Source organism: Pelecanus crispus, chromosome 9 (assembly GCF_030463565.1).
Source record: "Pelecanus crispus isolate bPelCri1 chromosome 9, bPelCri1.pri, whole genome shotgun sequence".
NCBI lineage: Eukaryota > Metazoa > Chordata > Aves > Pelecaniformes > Pelecanidae > Pelecanus > Pelecanus crispus.
In genome coordinates this window covers 10,845,620-10,862,944 of record NC_134651.1, presented here as the reverse complement: position 1 = coordinate 10,862,944, position 17,325 = coordinate 10,845,620, and the positions used below count along the sequence as shown (strand labels likewise).

General features: G+C 41.1%; 1 protein-coding gene across 1 annotated transcript in view; it reads left to right on the top strand.

The window, feature by feature from the left end:
• The window catches only part of MCF2L2 (MCF.2 cell line derived transforming sequence-like 2), a 161,112-nt gene that overhangs the window by 100,937 nt on the left and 42,850 nt on the right, over window positions 1–17,325 (top strand). The window contains exons 16-17 of the mRNA XM_075717124.1: window positions 15,053–15,119; window positions 16,291–16,406. Coding sequence (XP_075573239.1) covers window positions 15,053–15,119; window positions 16,291–16,406 — 183 coding nt within the window. The remainder of the gene's footprint in view (window positions 1–15,052; window positions 15,120–16,290; window positions 16,407–17,325) is intronic.

Below are 17,325 nucleotides of genomic sequence, written 5' to 3'. Positions count from 1 at the left end.
ATCATCTATTGGATGGCTACTTGTTATGCCTATCCAGGACTTTATTCAAGTTCTGGTCTCTCCCAACCCCTGACCAGTCTCAGGTTTATAGAGCACACGCAAATAAAGGCTGCTTTGTGTTGGCCTAGGACTGGATGCATCTTGTCAGAAGAAGCACACATGGGCCTGAAGGCTTCTATGTTTGTTTCTCCCCTAACTGTAGCTATATCACCTCTCCATAAAAACCTTGCTTTGCTCTGACATAGAGGGTTGACGGTGTTTGGCCTTTCTGTATTTGTGTGAAGGACACCTAGAAATCCCATAGGCATAGGCACAAGCCAAGGTATAGGCACAAGTCAAGGAGCAGAGGATGTTATTCAGCCCTGTTATCACTGCCAAGCTAATGGATTGGCAAAGAGAAGGAGAGATCTGGTATTGTTTTATACCACCTCAGTTCAGATGGTGCTGCTTTGTCTTTAAAGGGCAGTACAGTGACAGTCTCCAGGCTAAGAAACCACTGAAACAAGCTAGGCGCAATCACGCCTCTCAGGGTGTAAAATTCTCCAGACAGAGCTGCCAAAACATATCTGTGTTCCCCATAAACACTCACACCAGTTCCAATGAAATCTGTTTTTAAACTGATCTGAAGTTAAAGAAATGCAGCTCCTGTTTGTCGGTTGGCTCATGAAGGAGTGCTGAGCACTTCACACTGTCCTTTACAGCAGCACAGTGTGTCATGTTGCCTAATTGGGATGTCAGTGACTTGCACCCACACTGGGCTGATCTAAATAATTGCATGATTTGCAGGATAGTAGCAGACAGGACTTAGCAGATGGGAGGACGCTCAGTCCTGTGTAGCTAGTGATGCAATGGAGCAGTGATTTATCAAGTGCACTGTTCAGTAAATTACCACTGACTTGACTTCCTGCATTTAACAAGCTGCTTGTTGACCAGGAATATAATAACCAGGTTTGGAAGATTAGTGACATATTCATGTTTAGAATGCTATATTTGCTTCTGAAAATTCACTTACATTTTTTCATCCAGCAGGAACCTTCTTTCCTCATATGGGCCTAAACAGGAATTCTGTTCTATGTAGTATCACTTGTCTGTCAAACAGATCCTCTGCAGACTCTGCAAAGGTCCTGTGCATATCCAGATTATTCAATACACTGTTGCTGATCTTTCTCTGTAGCCTCTAGTTTGAAGGCACTGATGCTTTATTTGCATTTGTAGTTATTGCAAACCTAACTTCAGATGCTGTTCCCTGGTTAATGGCCATGTTGGACAAACTAGTATGGACAATCTTGCCTTTATGGCATCCGACCTGAATTAGAGCTAAATAATGTGGCAGTGAGCATGCTATTCTTGGTAAAAATGCATAGGTTCTGTTTGTCTGTGCTGGCTCCCCCATTAGTACTCTCAGGCCAGACTTACTGCATGGGTAACACCAAGAGCTCCAACCTCAGTAATAGCTCAGCCTGGTGCGGCATGCTCTCATGTCTTCTGGACACCATTGCAATTGCACCCAGCTGCAATTCTAACCACAAACATTGCAGTGGCAAACCTTTTCTACATAGTCAAAGCTTGTGTAAGACCTGTAACAGCCACTGAAGTTGATAAACCAAGCTTCCTGTTCTTCCCGGGAAAAAAGTGGAGGAATGGCAGTCCTGGATGAGCCCAGAAATCTATCTGTGCCATTGCACTATCACGGATATTGGCCATTAGCAGCTGCTTAGAGAAAAAAGCAAGAAACAGGGGCAATACTGTTACCCAAATACTGGGTAATATCATCCCAGTTTCTTGCAATCTACAATTGTGAGAGTTTTCTGTAAGGTGGCCCTTTGAACACATTCTCCAGCTGGAATCTATCCTCTAAAATTCTCTAAAGCTGCTTTCTAAGTTTGGAATATCTTCCAACAGACAGTGTCTCTCCCTCTTTCTCTAAGTTTCTCATTAAATCCTGCAAGCTGTGTTCCAGAGGTGTGGTAGAGAGGGTTGTACAAAGTATAGCTTAGTAAATGGAAATGGATGTTGCTAAGAGCTGTGATTCCCAGTTGCTGCTGGGTAGACTGTGGTAGCTGCAGATGGTATGATCCTTGCCTGCCCCTCTGTCCCAGATTACTGCTGCAGAGAAAGCATGACACACACAGAGAAAAAGATGTCTTTGCTCCTCAGCCGTGGCAGTTCACAATTTACTGATGTAAATGCGCCAAGAAGAGATTAACTAAAGCAGAATATGTGTTCCAGCTGCTCCAATAAACTCCATTTTAGCTTGTCAGGATTTTCTTTCCCTGCTTCATTCCTATTGTCATGTAACTAACACCTGGTTTATTTCCACCAAGCCCCACAGAATACTCATTCTTGAAGACATTTAAAAGCAGGGTATATCCAAGAGATCTAGATTTTAAGTCTGGCACAATGCTGTGTCCTATTACAGGGAGAATCGGATTTTGCAGGATAGAGTTTCCTTAGGGTTGCATCTCAGACTGAAATACAAACCCACACAGGTACTAGGCATCTTCCTCAAATTCATCCCCTCCGTTCCAAGTGCAACACGCACTTCTCTGGTCTGCCCTCTCTGACATAAACTCTTGGCTGTCTGTAAAATCAATTATTATTGATTTTAATAATAAAACTAATTCCTCATTCTAACCAAATGGCCTTCCAAAGTCTCGCAGGACAAAGCTGTCACGAGCAGATCTGCTACAAGAATCAAACCCACCAGAGCTCTTCACTTCCTCCAGCAGTGGGCCCTTCAGGATAGTATTTGTGTTGCCATTTGCATGAAGCAAACAATAGTTTCGTGTTCAGCTTCTCTGTCCCAATCCAAAATAGCTCAGCACGGCACAAAAGGGCCTTGCAGGGACAGGATGAGTATGAGTGAGTACCACAGGCGCGAGAGATGTTAGTCACACCACCTAATGGAGGTGCTCTGGAGTAAGAGATTAGGGTGGTGTAGGAATCTGTATGGAGCAGAGTCACATGTGCCTGAATCAAAGAATCATAGAATCGTTTAGGTAGGAAAAGACCTTTAAGATCATCCAGTCTAACCATTAACCTAACACTACCAAGTCCACCACTAGGCCAATTAAGGGGAGAGTATCATTTCATGTTTTCTGGCTTGGTGGCTTGATTACTTTTTAATGAAAGTAAAAACTAGGAATCATTAAGGTTGGACAGGACCTCTAAGATCATCAGTCCAACCATCAACCCAACACCACCATGCCCACTAAACCATGTCCCAAAGTGCCACATCTACGTGTTTTTTGAACACCTCCAGGGATGGTGACTCCACCACCTCTCTGGGCAGCCTGTTCCAATGCTTGACTACTCTTTCCATGAAGACATTTTTCCTAATATCCAACCTAAACCTCCCCTGACGCAACTTGAGCCCATTTCCTCTCGTCATATCGCTAACTACATGGGAGAAGAGACCAACACCCACCTCGCTACAACCTCCTTTCAGGGAGTTGTAGAGAGCGATAAGGTCTCCCCTCAGCCTCCTCTTCTCCAGGCTAAACAACCCCAGTTCCCTCAGCCACTCCTCATAAGGCCTGTGCTCCAGACCCTTCACCAGCCTTGTTGCCCTTCTCTGAACACGCTCCAGCACCTCAATGTGTTTCTTGTACTGAGGGGCCCAAAAGTGGACACAGTATTCCAGGTGCAGCCTCACCAGTGCTGAGTCCAGGGGGACAATCACCTCCCTGCTCCTGCTGGCCACACTCTTCCTGATACAAGCCAGGATGCTGTTGGCCTTCTTGGCCACCTGGGCACACTGCTGGCTCATGTTCAGCCGGCTGTCGACCAACACCCCCAGGTCCTTTTTGGCCAGGCAGCTTTCCAGCCACTCTTCCCCAAGCCTGTAGCGTTGCATGGGGTTGTTGTGCCCAAAGAGCAGGACCCGGCACTTGGCCTTGTTGAACCTCAAACAATTGGCCTTGGCCCATCAGTCCAGCCTGTCCAGGTCCCTCTGCAGGGCCATCCTACCCTCCAGCAGATCGATGCTCCCACCCAGTTTGGTGTCATCTGCAAACTTACTGAGGGTGCACTCAATCCCCTCATCCAGATCGTTGATAAAGATATTAAACAAGACAGGCCCCAAAACTGAGTCCTGGGGAACACCACTTGTGACCGGTCACCAACTGGATTTAATTCCATTCACCACAACTCTCTGGGCTTGGCCACGCAGCCGTTTTTTTACCCAGCGAAGAGTACGCCTGTCCAAGCCATGAGCCACCAGCTTCCTTAGGAGAATGCTGTGCTTCTCTGTCACACTGGCTCAGCAAGGATACCCACCTGAGATTACACAGAATTTTGGAGAGAGGCTGTGGGCATGTTTTAGGTTTACTTAGAGCCTGAGGTCTAGTAGTCAACCTGAATTCTCAGTAGAAATAGTTCCTATTAAGCTTCCTTTAACCTACTTTCATGTGTAATTTTTTGGTCTTGTCTGTTTGAAAGTTTTAGGTTTTTACCACTGTAACTTTTGCTTTTATTAAAGAAGTCCTTTTTCAAATATCATGCTTTACCACTCTGTGTGGAAAAATCCACAGCACTGTCAGCTTTTATCAGATTTCTTGCACAATGAGGTCAACTGGTAGTTGGATATCATTATATCGTGTCTACAAAGGAATGGAAAAAATATACTGCATGTAAACTGAAAGTCGTTTCTTGTCTTAAAAGTCAGGTTGAGCATAGAAAAAAGCTGTTAAATAGTTTTTGCAAAAGTCAGAAACTATTACATATCTAGAGATCTTTTACCTGCTCTATTTCCAACTTTTAAGAAAAAAGCATCCAGGAAGAAAATGGCTTCCAGGACACAGGAGCCCTGTGAATTTCCCACAACAATAGGACCAAAATCACAAGGTGGGCCTGATAGGTAGTTCACAAATATGGGTAGCTGACAAATATTTACCCAGCTACTTGACATGTTATTTTGGCCTACAGTAAGGACCAGTCTGCAGCATCCACATTGTCTAAAACTAACTCAGATTTGTGTACAGAGCTGCATCATTTCAGTGTAGATGCACAGCTGAGATAAGAAACAACTCTTGCTTGACTTTTAGTCCTCTATTCATATTATTCCTCTCTGTAGGTGATTTAATTAATTTGCCTCTCCATTAACAACTGTGTTCTGGTTCCCATAATGTAGGTCAACTAATTAAGATATATAAAAATATTTCCCCAAGGTAATTTGTTTTGGGAACAATGAATGTGGGACAATTCCTTATATGTGAAGAGATCAGATCATTTCAGAAGCAGCAGAATATTATAAATGGTGACTTTGGCGGTGAAATATATTTCTAACAAAGATACAGTCCTTCTGCTCAGAAGAACTTCCATAATAACTTGAGCAAATCCATTTGACATTGCAGCAGAATAGGATCACCTAGGCAGGCAATTACAATATCTTCACTAAGGGGCACTAATTTTCGGATGAGATGGAGCATACTGTCTCAATCCCTTACGCTTCTCAAAGTTAGTTAGTTGGGGTTCATTTGCAGTCATGAAATGTACTTTAAGAACAATTTCTTTCAAGGTGTTGCTCTCTTTCATTTGAAAAAAAAAAAAAAGGAATATGTGTCAGAAAAACCAGAAATGTTTACTTGTATCAACTAACAAATATAAAGTTCCATTCAAACAAATGTTCCTACTCCAGAATGATCGTTTATTCCACTTCAGGAGGTAAAGTACAGTAACTGACTCATTACTTAAATTTCACTTGAGCTGTTGCACAATCTCAGCTGAGAATACTTTGAACTGGGAAAGGCACTTTTAGCACTGTGAGAAATGAAAAAAAATTCCTCTTAAAAGCAATTATGTGGGTGGAATGGAAGTTTCCTCTACGCAGCAGCTGACATGCTGTCATTTCTTTTGGTTCCGTAGCACAGAGATCATTTTGAGATTTTAAGATTAGACCAGTATTAGAATTTCTTGTAGCAATTTCTAGTTCAAAACTGGATGTGCTATTTATTGCTGATCCTATTTCCACTGGGACAGTGAGGTTTTTACTGTTTACTACCTACAAAGGAGATAACTTTGCAAAAATTACAATTTTGTTATATTTTATTTACATTCAGAAATAGAAATCTGACAGCTCTTAAGACTAGCCAGAGTGCTGAGCCAAGAAGGTCTTTACCACTGTGCTCATTTTTGCAAGCCAGTAAGTTTTTCACTCTCACTTTTTATGTGTATCTCCAAATCTATCCGATGTTGATGTTTATTCCAAGTACATATATCTGTTGCACTGCACACAGTTCCGTTCATTCCTTTCTCTTGTTTTTGAAGCCACAGGTATTTAAAAAGCCAGTATTTTCAATTTACGTAGATCTCTATCTAAATTAGATATATTTATAAAGGTGAAGTTTATTTTATTTTTATTAATTTAATAAATTCCACTGAGTATTTTGCTCTTGCACACTGGTATTCTGCTATTTCAGCTGTTGCAAATATTAACTTTTCATCTTCCAGGCACTGTGTGTTTTTGCAAGACAGATGTGGAGTAACCAGGCACGAGTGCCACTTTTGCTGGCTCTGTGTCAGTCATGCAGACAGGTTTTCTGCAGCATAATAATTTTGGAGCACTGGTTATGATTTATGGGTCTTTTTTTTTTATTTTTTTTTTGAAAGTTCACTGGTTTAATTATATTTGATGGCTCAAATTCCTCTTCAGGGTAAAGACTCATCAGGACAGGCACCTGTGATAGCAAATCCTGGCATAGAAACAAGATCTGTGGATGGAAGTGAGCCAATGAGTTTGTTAGAAAAGAAGCACAGTTATGGAAACAAAAATTCTGAATTAGTTTTATGTTGCCATCTGAGCAGGATGCACAAAACGTAACTGTATGAGTAAAATGCCATTTAGCCAGAGGAGATATTAATAAGTTGTGGTAGTCTCTAGATATTATTTCTGCTTAGTGTTTCATTATATTTGATAGGGCTTTTTAAGATAGCACATATCACAGCAGAGAAACAATCTGACACTGCTCCTACCAGAATTTTTGGGATACAGACCTGCGTAATGACCTGACATACCTGGGGAGCTGGGCCAGCCATTCAATTATGTTTCCTTTTTCTTCTGTTATTAAGGAAGAAGGAAGGAGAAAGAGTTATTAATATATAATGGCTGGTACATGTCTTCTTTGCAGTCATTGTGGTGACGACCTTCCTAGGAGTGTGCTCTCAGTTTCCGGAAGAAGGCAGCTCATATAAATACCTATTGACAAAGTTTTGTTGCAACAGGGCAATGCAGTGCAGGATTGGTTTATACTTGGTTAACAACATTGCTAGTTGCTATTTGCACAGTCCAGAGCAACACAAATAGCTACATTTGGTCTAAATCTCAGCACAGGCAGTGACAGATAGAGAAATGCACCACTGCACGTGAAGGGTGCTAGTTAACACCAGCATTTACCTCAGTTTCAAGGTTTCACTTACGACCCTGGCTAAAAACAAGTCTCTTCTTGATGCTTTGCTGTCCTTTGCAGCTCCTACATTCTCACCCCTGTTGGAGAGAATCCTTTATGCAATCATTTTTTTTTCTTCACTTCAGCATGGCATGACTAACTTGCCAGAAGTCAGAGAGAGCACTAATGACAAAGTAGAGTTTTCCTATTACTTTCTTCTTTCTTACCATCCTTATTGTGCTGGTACTGCAGTGCCTCTCAAAGCTAGGAGTCATTTCAGGTGGAAAGTGGCTCAATGTTTGAGATCTTAGTAGTGCTGCAGGGCCACAAGATGTCATGGTTGCCAAAGCCAGAATAACCTGCCCAAAGGAAACTGATGGGAAATCACACCTGAGGGAAATGTGATCTTAGTGAAACCAAGGCCATGATGTTTCATTAGAAACCCAGATCAATAATTCAAAGAAGTGTGAGCTAGTTTGTGCATGTTAACTGTTTCCCATAATAAGAAGTTTCCTTTGCTCCAGGAGGAATATCTGACAGCATCACATCAGTGGGTCTCTGTGCGATCTCTGCCTGCCACAGCCACATCCTAATTCTGCCAAGCTATGGTAGCAGCAAAGGCCCTGCCCCACAGAGTGCTTTGCCAGGTTAGTGGTGGCTGAGCTATCTCTGCTAGGACACATAGTGAACTGCCTCCACAGAGGGAAGGCTGGCTTTGCTCTCCTGAGCAGTGTTTCACATCACTATTTCCACACCAGGAAAGCTAGTGGGTCAGGTATTATTGGAACCAGAATATTCCACCTTTGGAACTCTTCTAATTTGGTAAGTCTCTCTGCTTCTTTGGGGAAGGAGCAAGTATACTTCAGTGGAATGAAGGTTTACTGGCAACAAGGAAGCCTACAGATGGGATCTTAGGGATTTCTCAGACTTCGTGGAAACCTTAGACCTTCAGGTCAGATGCTTTATCTTTCAGCATCCATGCTGAGATGGCCTGCTTACTTGGGAATGATCCTGGCGAGGAACTATCCTTGTGAGAGCTGCCCATAAACTTCAGCCAAATCAGAGTTTTGTTGTCTTTGGACTGCTGCTATCCAAACCTCATATTCTTGTAAAATGTCTCTAAAATGAAGGAACAATGGAGTGTGGAAGATCTCCCCCCCTTTACCTTACATATCCCAGTTACGCCTGTTTTTTTCTCCACTTTCCAGTCACCAAGGGTCTTTCCTGTAATCACAACACTGAGTGCAAAGTCAAGGCTGCGAGCTGCTTCTGTTCTGAAATTACCTCTGAATCCTCTCAGACACAGCCACCTGCAACAAGCCTGTTTATACGATGCAAATTCTCATAGTTACTGGCCAAACCATGAACAGTCCCTTAGCACTAAGGGCAAGATTTCAAGTGGTCCCTCCTGGTTCCACCTCCTGTTTTCATGTTTCTCTGTGAAGGGGAAAGCAAATACAAAAGCATATGGGATGGCAGATATATCAGTGCTGCCTCTGCTGCTACCTCCAAGGGAGTAGTCTGCTGATTGCTGTGGCTTAACCCCAGTCGGCAACCAAGCACCACACAGCCACTTGCTCAGCCTCCCCCGCGGTGGGAAGGGGGAGAGAATCGGAAGGGTAAAAGTAAGCAAACTCATGGGTTGAGATAAGAACAGTTTAATGATTGAAATAAAATGGGGAAAAAAAATTGTAATGAAAAGGAAAACAACAAAAAGAGAGAGAGAAACAAAACCCAGGAAAAACCAAGTGATGCAACCGCTCACACCCACCAACTGATGCCCAGCCAGTCCCTGAGCAGTGATTGCTGTCCCCTGGCCAACTCCCCCCAGCTTATATACTGAGCATGACATCATATGGTATGCAATAGCCCTTTGGCTAGTTTGGGTCAGCTGTCCTGGCTGTACCCCTCCCAGCTCCTTGTGCACATCCTCACTGGCAGAGCATGGGAAGCTGAAAAGTCCTTGACTTAGTATAAGCACTGCTTAGCAACAACAGATACAGCAGTACGTTATCACATTATTCTCATGCTAAATCCAAAACACAGCACTATTGTCCTGGTTTCAGCTGGGATAGAGTTAATTTTCTTCCTAGTAGCAGGCACAGTGCTGTGTTTTGGATTTAGAATGAGAAGAATGTTGATGATCTTAGAGATCCTTTTCAACCTTAATGATTCCTAGTTTTTACTTTCATTAAAAAGTAATCTAGCCACCAAGCCAGGAAACATGAAATTACTACTCTCCCCTTAACTGGCCTAGTGGTGGACTTGGTAGTGTTAGGTTAATGGTTGGACTGGATGATCTTAAAGGTCTTTTCCAACCTAAACAATTCTATGATTCTATGGATTAGCTGCATTTATCTTAATTTCTTCTCTACAGTCCAATGTCCTTTCTCTTTAGAAACAAGGTATGTTTGCATTTGCAGTATTAGATTTGTTCAAATGTTGGACAACATAAAGAGGACTTACGATGTAGCTGGTCACCAGAAATGACTTTTAACCTAGTCATGCTTGTTGAGACCATACAAGGGAAAAAGGGATTTGGAAGAACTGCCTGTGACAATAGTCCTGTCAATTGCTGCATCCTATTTTCCTTAAACACGATACTCCCAGCAGGTGCATGCTGAGTTACCCTCACTGCCCCATGACATCCTGGAAGAGATGATGAACTTTTCACATTTCACCCCTCATGGCTTGATGTAAATCAGGTTATGTCACTACCAGTTTTCTAGGCTGTTAGACTATCTCAAATGCCATTAAATCCCTTGTGCCATATAGTGAACTCTCTACTTCATCATTTACCAACCTAGCACATTCACACAGTGAGTGTAAAAGTATCTCCTTTAAACCCTCTCAACGCTTTTCCCCACAGCAGCAGGACACATTTATGTAGCTCTTTAATTTACTGTTCTTAAATTGCATCTTTGTCAGGGCAATTCTAAGGTCTGTGGAAGGCCCTTGACCAAGTGCACAGCTTTATATGGTTAACAGTTTGACAAGAGAGTGATTCATGTGCAACAACCTTTAATGTTTGAGATTTTGCTGCTGTGGATATTATTTGGAGAGCAATTCAGGTAAGTTACTCCAGGAGCACTGGAGCTAAGGAAGGCTCTTTTCTGATGGGTTTGTGCTGAGTGTTCCTGGTGGCTGCTGTAGCAATGATCCTGTTAGAGAAAGAAATACAGAATAACACTTTCAGAAGAATACTGTTGTAATAATGTAAAATAACATCTGGAGACTGTGGGATGGCACAGATGGATAGATGGATGGATTATATCATGCAACACTTTCAACCAGTGGCAGCCTTGGGAATAGAATTTGGATCCACCAGCTCTTTGCAGAAGCATGAGAGGTATTCTGCTTTGGGGACAGGGGGAGGCTTAAGCATACAGCTCCTGTGTTCCAAGTAGCAAATCCCAGAGATGTACTTGGCCATGGGTACTAAGAGACAAGTGTAAAAACAGCTCTAAGCATGTGTGCTGAGTCTGACTGAATGCTGGATGTTTGGTCAAATTCCTTTTTTTTCATGTGGACACAATTTGTGGTTGGAAAAAGACTACAGTTAAAAAAAACCCCAAACAAAACCAAAACCCACCACCACCAAAAAAAACACCAAAAAACCTGAGCAGTGAATGTCTTATTTAGGCAGCACATCCTGCTATCTCACTGTGGAGAAGTATTGGAAAATGAAAACCCTTTATGTACAGACTCATGGTTTAGAGATATGAAGCTCTTGAACTCTAACCAGGAGCTGAAGGAATACCATCATAATTTTGTCTCTGTTTCATTGTCATTGAAACCGAGATGATAAAATGGCTACCACCACCTTTACAAGGAGTGAAAGGGTTAGTTCGACAAGTTTTTCGTAACACTTAGACAAGCTGAAGCATTTACTCTTAGTATAAATGTACATATAGATAAGTTAACTAATAAAATCAAATATTCTTAAAGAATTGTGTTAGATTTTATGACAACCTCATAACTACAATGGCAGTATCTTAGGAGCCCCACAGAACTTCCTCTAATAAAACATTCCTCATATGTGGTTTTTGGGGTTTTTATTGGATTACTTTGAGTTGTGCTTTTGACAGGCACCACACTGTTGTTTGTTTATGACAGTTACTAGGAAACCTATGGACTAATAATTTGCTTTTCAGGTATAATTGTCAGCTAAGTGTTCAGTTTGCTTCAGAGTCAGTCCTGATGTAATCTCTTAGGTAACAGACTAAATAACATCTGGAAGATCTATGTCTTGTTTGCACATAAATAAGCAGTAAGATTATTATTATTAAAGATTAATTTAAAATTTAAAAACATTAGGTTTCTCTGATGACTTTGTTTATACCTGCTCTGTTGTGTTTTTTGAAACAATGCATCAGCTCTTTGGAAATATGAATTGTGAGCATTAAATAAACCTCATGAAGTTCCAATTGCTGCAACATGAAATTTTAGATCTTCTGATCTGGAGAGCAGAAATAATAAACAGAATTTGAGGTTTCCTTAAAATAAACTGAGGTTAGAGCTGAAGTTAAAGATTATATTTCAAAACTTATAACTGAGGGAACAACCTTTTCCAACAGTGTCAAACCTGTTCTCCAATTCATGAAATAAGTGTGGAGCAGTATTTCTTAGGTCTACCAAGAGAACCAAGAATGTAACCATCCTTTGGCTCTGAAGAGTGCTAAAAGTTAAAATATCTCTGTGTATCATTGCAAAGACCATAGCTGTGTGCACAGGAAGAATGTATGCACAGTTTCTATGGCCACACTCCCATGCCAATGCAAATAGGAAGCTTTCATAGGAAATTATACTTGCATGTGTCTGTTTTATTTTATCTACTACTAGCTGCCTACCTGGACAACTGAATCTCCAGTTTTCTCTACTGAACCTGATAGCCAGAGTGACAAATGTAATTTGAACTACTTGGTTTGAAGTAGATAGTGACCACCAAACATCTGTCTGATTCAACAAATTGCTGCCACTAGAGCTTGTATTGTAGCTTGATAATCATTAGTGGCTTGAGCTTGATGAGGTATGTTAGTTCAGTTTGATAGCCAACCTAAGTTTCTGACTCCAGAAACAAGTTGTGCATTGTCCTCATGATTTCTTTTCAGCGCTGTGATGATAGAACAGTAGCAATCTGCTTGTCCCTCTTTTCATCTGGTCTGTGCAATAACTTCAATAGCTGTCAAAAGGAAAGGCGTATTTAACCATGAAAGTTTTATTTGTTTCAGTCAGCTGTATAAGCAAGTGCTAATGTTTGTAAAATAATTTTTTTGACAAATGGCCCCTTAGGCCATTGACTGTGCAATTCTCATGACGGTGCATTAAAGTGGCATATATATCTATCTCATGAGGAGTAATCTAGTACTCTGAGCATACCCTAAACACATTTTCCAGCTCAAAGGTGTGCAAATTTGGGGAAACATGGACAGAGCTCTTACACGGGTTGGAGTCCAACAGGGCTTGGCTTTATGAGATCATGCATAGTACTGCAGAATCCCTTTGCCCCCCTGTTTGTTCAATAGTATTGCTTACTCATGAAGGGTGATGACATTTTTTCCCTATTGCTAGATGTGGCTTTCCTGTGCATAAATATTTCAGTTTGAGATCAATGTGGAGGTTAACCAATTGGAGTCAGTACTCCTGGAGTGTGCAGGGTACAGCCCTGACCCATTTCCCTATCCTGTGGTAGACACTTTGCAATTTTGTCTTTACTTAAGGCATTAAGGCAAGATACCTATGAAATCCTAGTTATTTTATAACAAAACTTAAAACATTATGGGTCAGTTGAAGGTAAGGTCTAGTTTTCTCAGTATTTATAATGTTTCTCAAGCAGTGGTCCATAAAGCAGTAATAGCCTATGAGACCAGAATAAGTGGTCCCCACTGAGCCTGCAAAACCATATTGCCTTGAAAAAGACTGGGTAAATCTGAAGCAAATCAATGAATCTATTTTAGTAACCTAGTAAGGTTTTAGTCAGTGCTTTTGCATTTCAAGCTGCCTGAAATGTGAGTATTTTACTTTCAAATGCCTGGACAAACCATTTAAGGGAGGCTTTATCAGAAGTGGGATTGATTCATTAATCTCAAAAAGGACACCCTAAAAAATGTGGAGAATGACAAAATCCCCTTACAGTGGATGCAACTGTATAAATGTGGTTCATGATATAAAGGGCTAACGGGTTCTGCTGATTACATGACTGTTGTGTGATATATAAAAACCAGGTAAACAGACATAGGCAGAACAAACTTCCCAGCGGGAGCGATAGAAGTGACTTTCCAGTCTTTGTATTTTCCTCTGGAAAGCAGCCCTGAGATGCTTCAAGCTTCTGGCACTAGGCAGCAGAGGAACAGATTTCTGTTTCCTCCAGTCTTTTTGAGAGCTTTTTACCAAAATACCAGAAATCTGTATTTTTGCCAAAAAGCCTGTTTCCTGTAGCATTTACTGTGGAGGCTACTCTCCAGACACACCATGATGTCTTTGGCTGGCCAGTAGCATGCCAGGTGAGTACATTTTCAGGGGAAAACCTGGGATTAATGGTACTGATTGTATGTGTAAAGCGTCAGGTAGCTCCTGAGGTAGAGGGGTCTCCAAGCGTGAGATATTTTTCTTCTTTCTAGCCATCACTGATTTCATCCTTACCCTAATGTATGTACAGGGAGATATTGGACAAATGCATGTGCTGGTGTTGATGCCAATAGTTACCTACACTTTACTAGCCTCAGGTTGTGTGCTGCTTATGGTTGGCCATACTCCAGTTCCTCTAGACATTACTCCCTGGTGTCCTTCTGGCGCTGTGGTTTTGCTTGATGCAGCTGTGTGGTTACAGACTCTTGTGAAGCATGGACCAGGAAAGGAATGCTAGGCATTAGTCCTTTTCTACTTGGAGAAACTGCTCAAGCCTCTGGAAGAGCTACCCTGAAAACTTTGTTCACAAGAGTATTAAAGAGAACATTTTCTTGAGAATATGGGACAACTGATGCATAAAAAAGTTGAGGGATTTAATGCAATTTTATTTTAAAATCTAATTAGTTATTTGTCCAAAAGTGAATTGTTTACACACGTTTCTGTGAAATAAATCAGGCGTCTTCAAGATATATGTCTCCAAGTTACCTAGGAGCATTGAACTAATATTAGAAATGAAAAGTCCAAAATATAGTATAAATATTTCACTCTAATTCACTTTCATGTTTTCAGACTTCTGCCATCATCCTGTCGCCTGTTTTTGCACTGTGTTAAAGAAAGGAAGCCTAATCACCAATTTTGTTTATTTTATAGAAGAAAGAAAACAGAAGCATAACATAGCCTTAGGAAATATATTCCGCTTTTATTGAGTACTGTTAGTTATTATCAGAAGAGGAAACCTTTTTTGTTTGCTTCTGGGGCATTTTTAGTCTTTTTATTCAGATTTGTAGGCATAAAAATGACAGAAGCAACCAAGATGAAGTTTAAAGTGAGCTGAAAAAAAATAGTCCAAGGGATGTTTACGACACTTAAGCTTATCGACAAGGCACAATATTGAAGTATGGAGAAATGACCATTGGAGGGTTTTTTGTGTAGTCAGAGGCATAAACAAGAATATGCAAAGCATACCATTTTTTTCTTTCATGTGTGCTTTGTTGAACTGTTGGTAAACACTGTAATTCTCCACCTTTCTTGTCTTTTAGCCACATAATCAATGAGCTGATAGAAACAGAACGGGTTTATGTAGAAGAACTTCAAAGTATAATAGAGGTAAGAAACTCTTCTGAAATGACTTCTGGTGCTTAACCTCTAAGTCATCACTGTGGGTGCACATCCTTCATGGGCTGAGCTCTCTCACCTCCCACCTTGTGTTTAGAGTACACAGGCTCTGTAGCAAGATAGCTCAGCCTTGGAGACGGAAAATGAGAAGGATGTTTTGAACATCTTTCCTCAGGGCTTGAAGGAAGAAGCACCTTTTCTAACCCCAGCCCACAGAATGATAAAAGTTGCATCGTCCTCAAAGTTATGGACAGAGGAATAGTTAATAATATGTCTTTTCAAAGTATCATCAATAGGCCTCAGAAATAGCACCCTTGATTTCCATGGGGCCAGGCACTAAATTTCTGTGAATGTAGGTTTGGACAATGATTGAGAAAAAGGAAGGTCCTCTTGTTTGTTGTCCCATGTAATGTCTGAACACAGAAAAGAGCAGCTCATACTCCAAATACAACTCTTGAGCTTTTGAAGATCACAGATACCAGCGTACTCTGTGTGTGTAGAGCCTGAGGTCCGTAGTCTGTGGGAGGATGGAGGCTGAGCGGCGCTCAGTCATGCTTGTATTTGGGTGGGAGTTGAAGGACTGGGTAGTTTCTTTTTACAACCATGTCGACGTTTCTTTATTGGATTTGATCTGTGGGAGTTGACAGCTCTGATAATTGATATATTACTCTTGAGTTTAAAATCTGCAGTCAGAATGTTCTCCTCTCAAAGTTTTTACTGAAGAAACACAATCCAGTTTCTACAAGAAACAACCAAATAATCAAGCCAAATACCACAGTTCAACAAATAAATCCAAACTAACCCTTTTGCAATGAAGCAGAGTAGCAGAAAGATATGTGTCTGTCAAACTTAGCAGTTTTCATCCCTACATGACCAAAATGGCTTTTGAATCCTGGGGACATAATTTCATCTTTTTTGTTAATCCAGTAGTCTGTCCCTTTGTGGTTAAAAATGTGTTTACACAACTATCAGGGGTAAAAGCTCTGGGGAAAATTAGAAGCATCAGAAATTAATGGGAGCAACAAAGAAGCTGGCATAGGCAAAGCCTTTGTATGCTCTGTTGAGAACAAAAAGCACATAGGCTTCGGAGCTTTTCAGTGTCTCAGACACAGTACTTCTTCCATGGTAAAAACAGCCTGGTTTTATTTTCCACTTTCTGCAGGGGTATGCTTCAGAAATGGACAATCCCAATTTAGTACACCTGATTCCATCTGCACTCCAGAACAAGAAGGAAATTCTTTTTGGGAACCTCCCAGAAATCTACGAATTCCACAACAGGCACGTGGGAACTGGTGGTTGCCCTGCGCCCTCGGGAGCTACGGTCATTTCTACTCGGTTTATGTGGCGTGCTTTGTCATACTCACACATACGCAGGCAGGAAGAGTCATCCTCGCTTTGCCTCTCTGTGTGTCCTATAAAACCCATGTGTGGAGAACACCTCTGAGATCCTCTATTTCATCTTTTTTGTTGTGAAAGATTATACCCTTTTGTGCATTCACTAGTGATTTCCCCTGGCATTATCCATTCTGAATGTCCCTCGTGGCAAGTGTTTTACCGCCTCCCTTGGTACACTGGGAGATGTCACAGGACTAAATCCTGATGTTCTTTCTCTGGCAAAACTCCTCTGTGAGGAAGTTTACTTTGTGTTCAGCTTATTTGTCTTATATTTCTGTTATCACATCAGAAGACATGATATATTTGATAGCACTTTTCTTAGGGAATTTTATCCTTCACATGATCATAAGCCTTTCCAGAAGCCTTGTCCACACTGTGGACAAGGTGATCTAGAGCCCATAACTACACAATACCAATTATGAACAAGATTAACCTCTTTTCAATCCTCTTTCAAAACACAAAACTTAGGGCTACTTCTGTAAATTTCCTGCCTTTCCTAGCCTTGGTTAAGTAAAACTGGCTGTAGCCAAAGTGAGAATTTAGGAATTCTTTTGGATAATAATTGTTCATAACATGTAACAAACAGTTGACCAAAGTAAATTTAAAAAATCCCTCTTTTGCAAGTTTAAATATTATGCGAGTAGTTGATACACAGTAGAAAAGTTATTTTCCAGTTTACGTATTATTTTGAAAGAATGTGTCTTCCATTTGGAGAATGGTATCCCCCTCCCTTTGCAAGCCTGGTCTTTCTTTCCCTAAAGGCTTCATGCATTGACTGCCACTGCAGAAGCCTTTGGGCTAC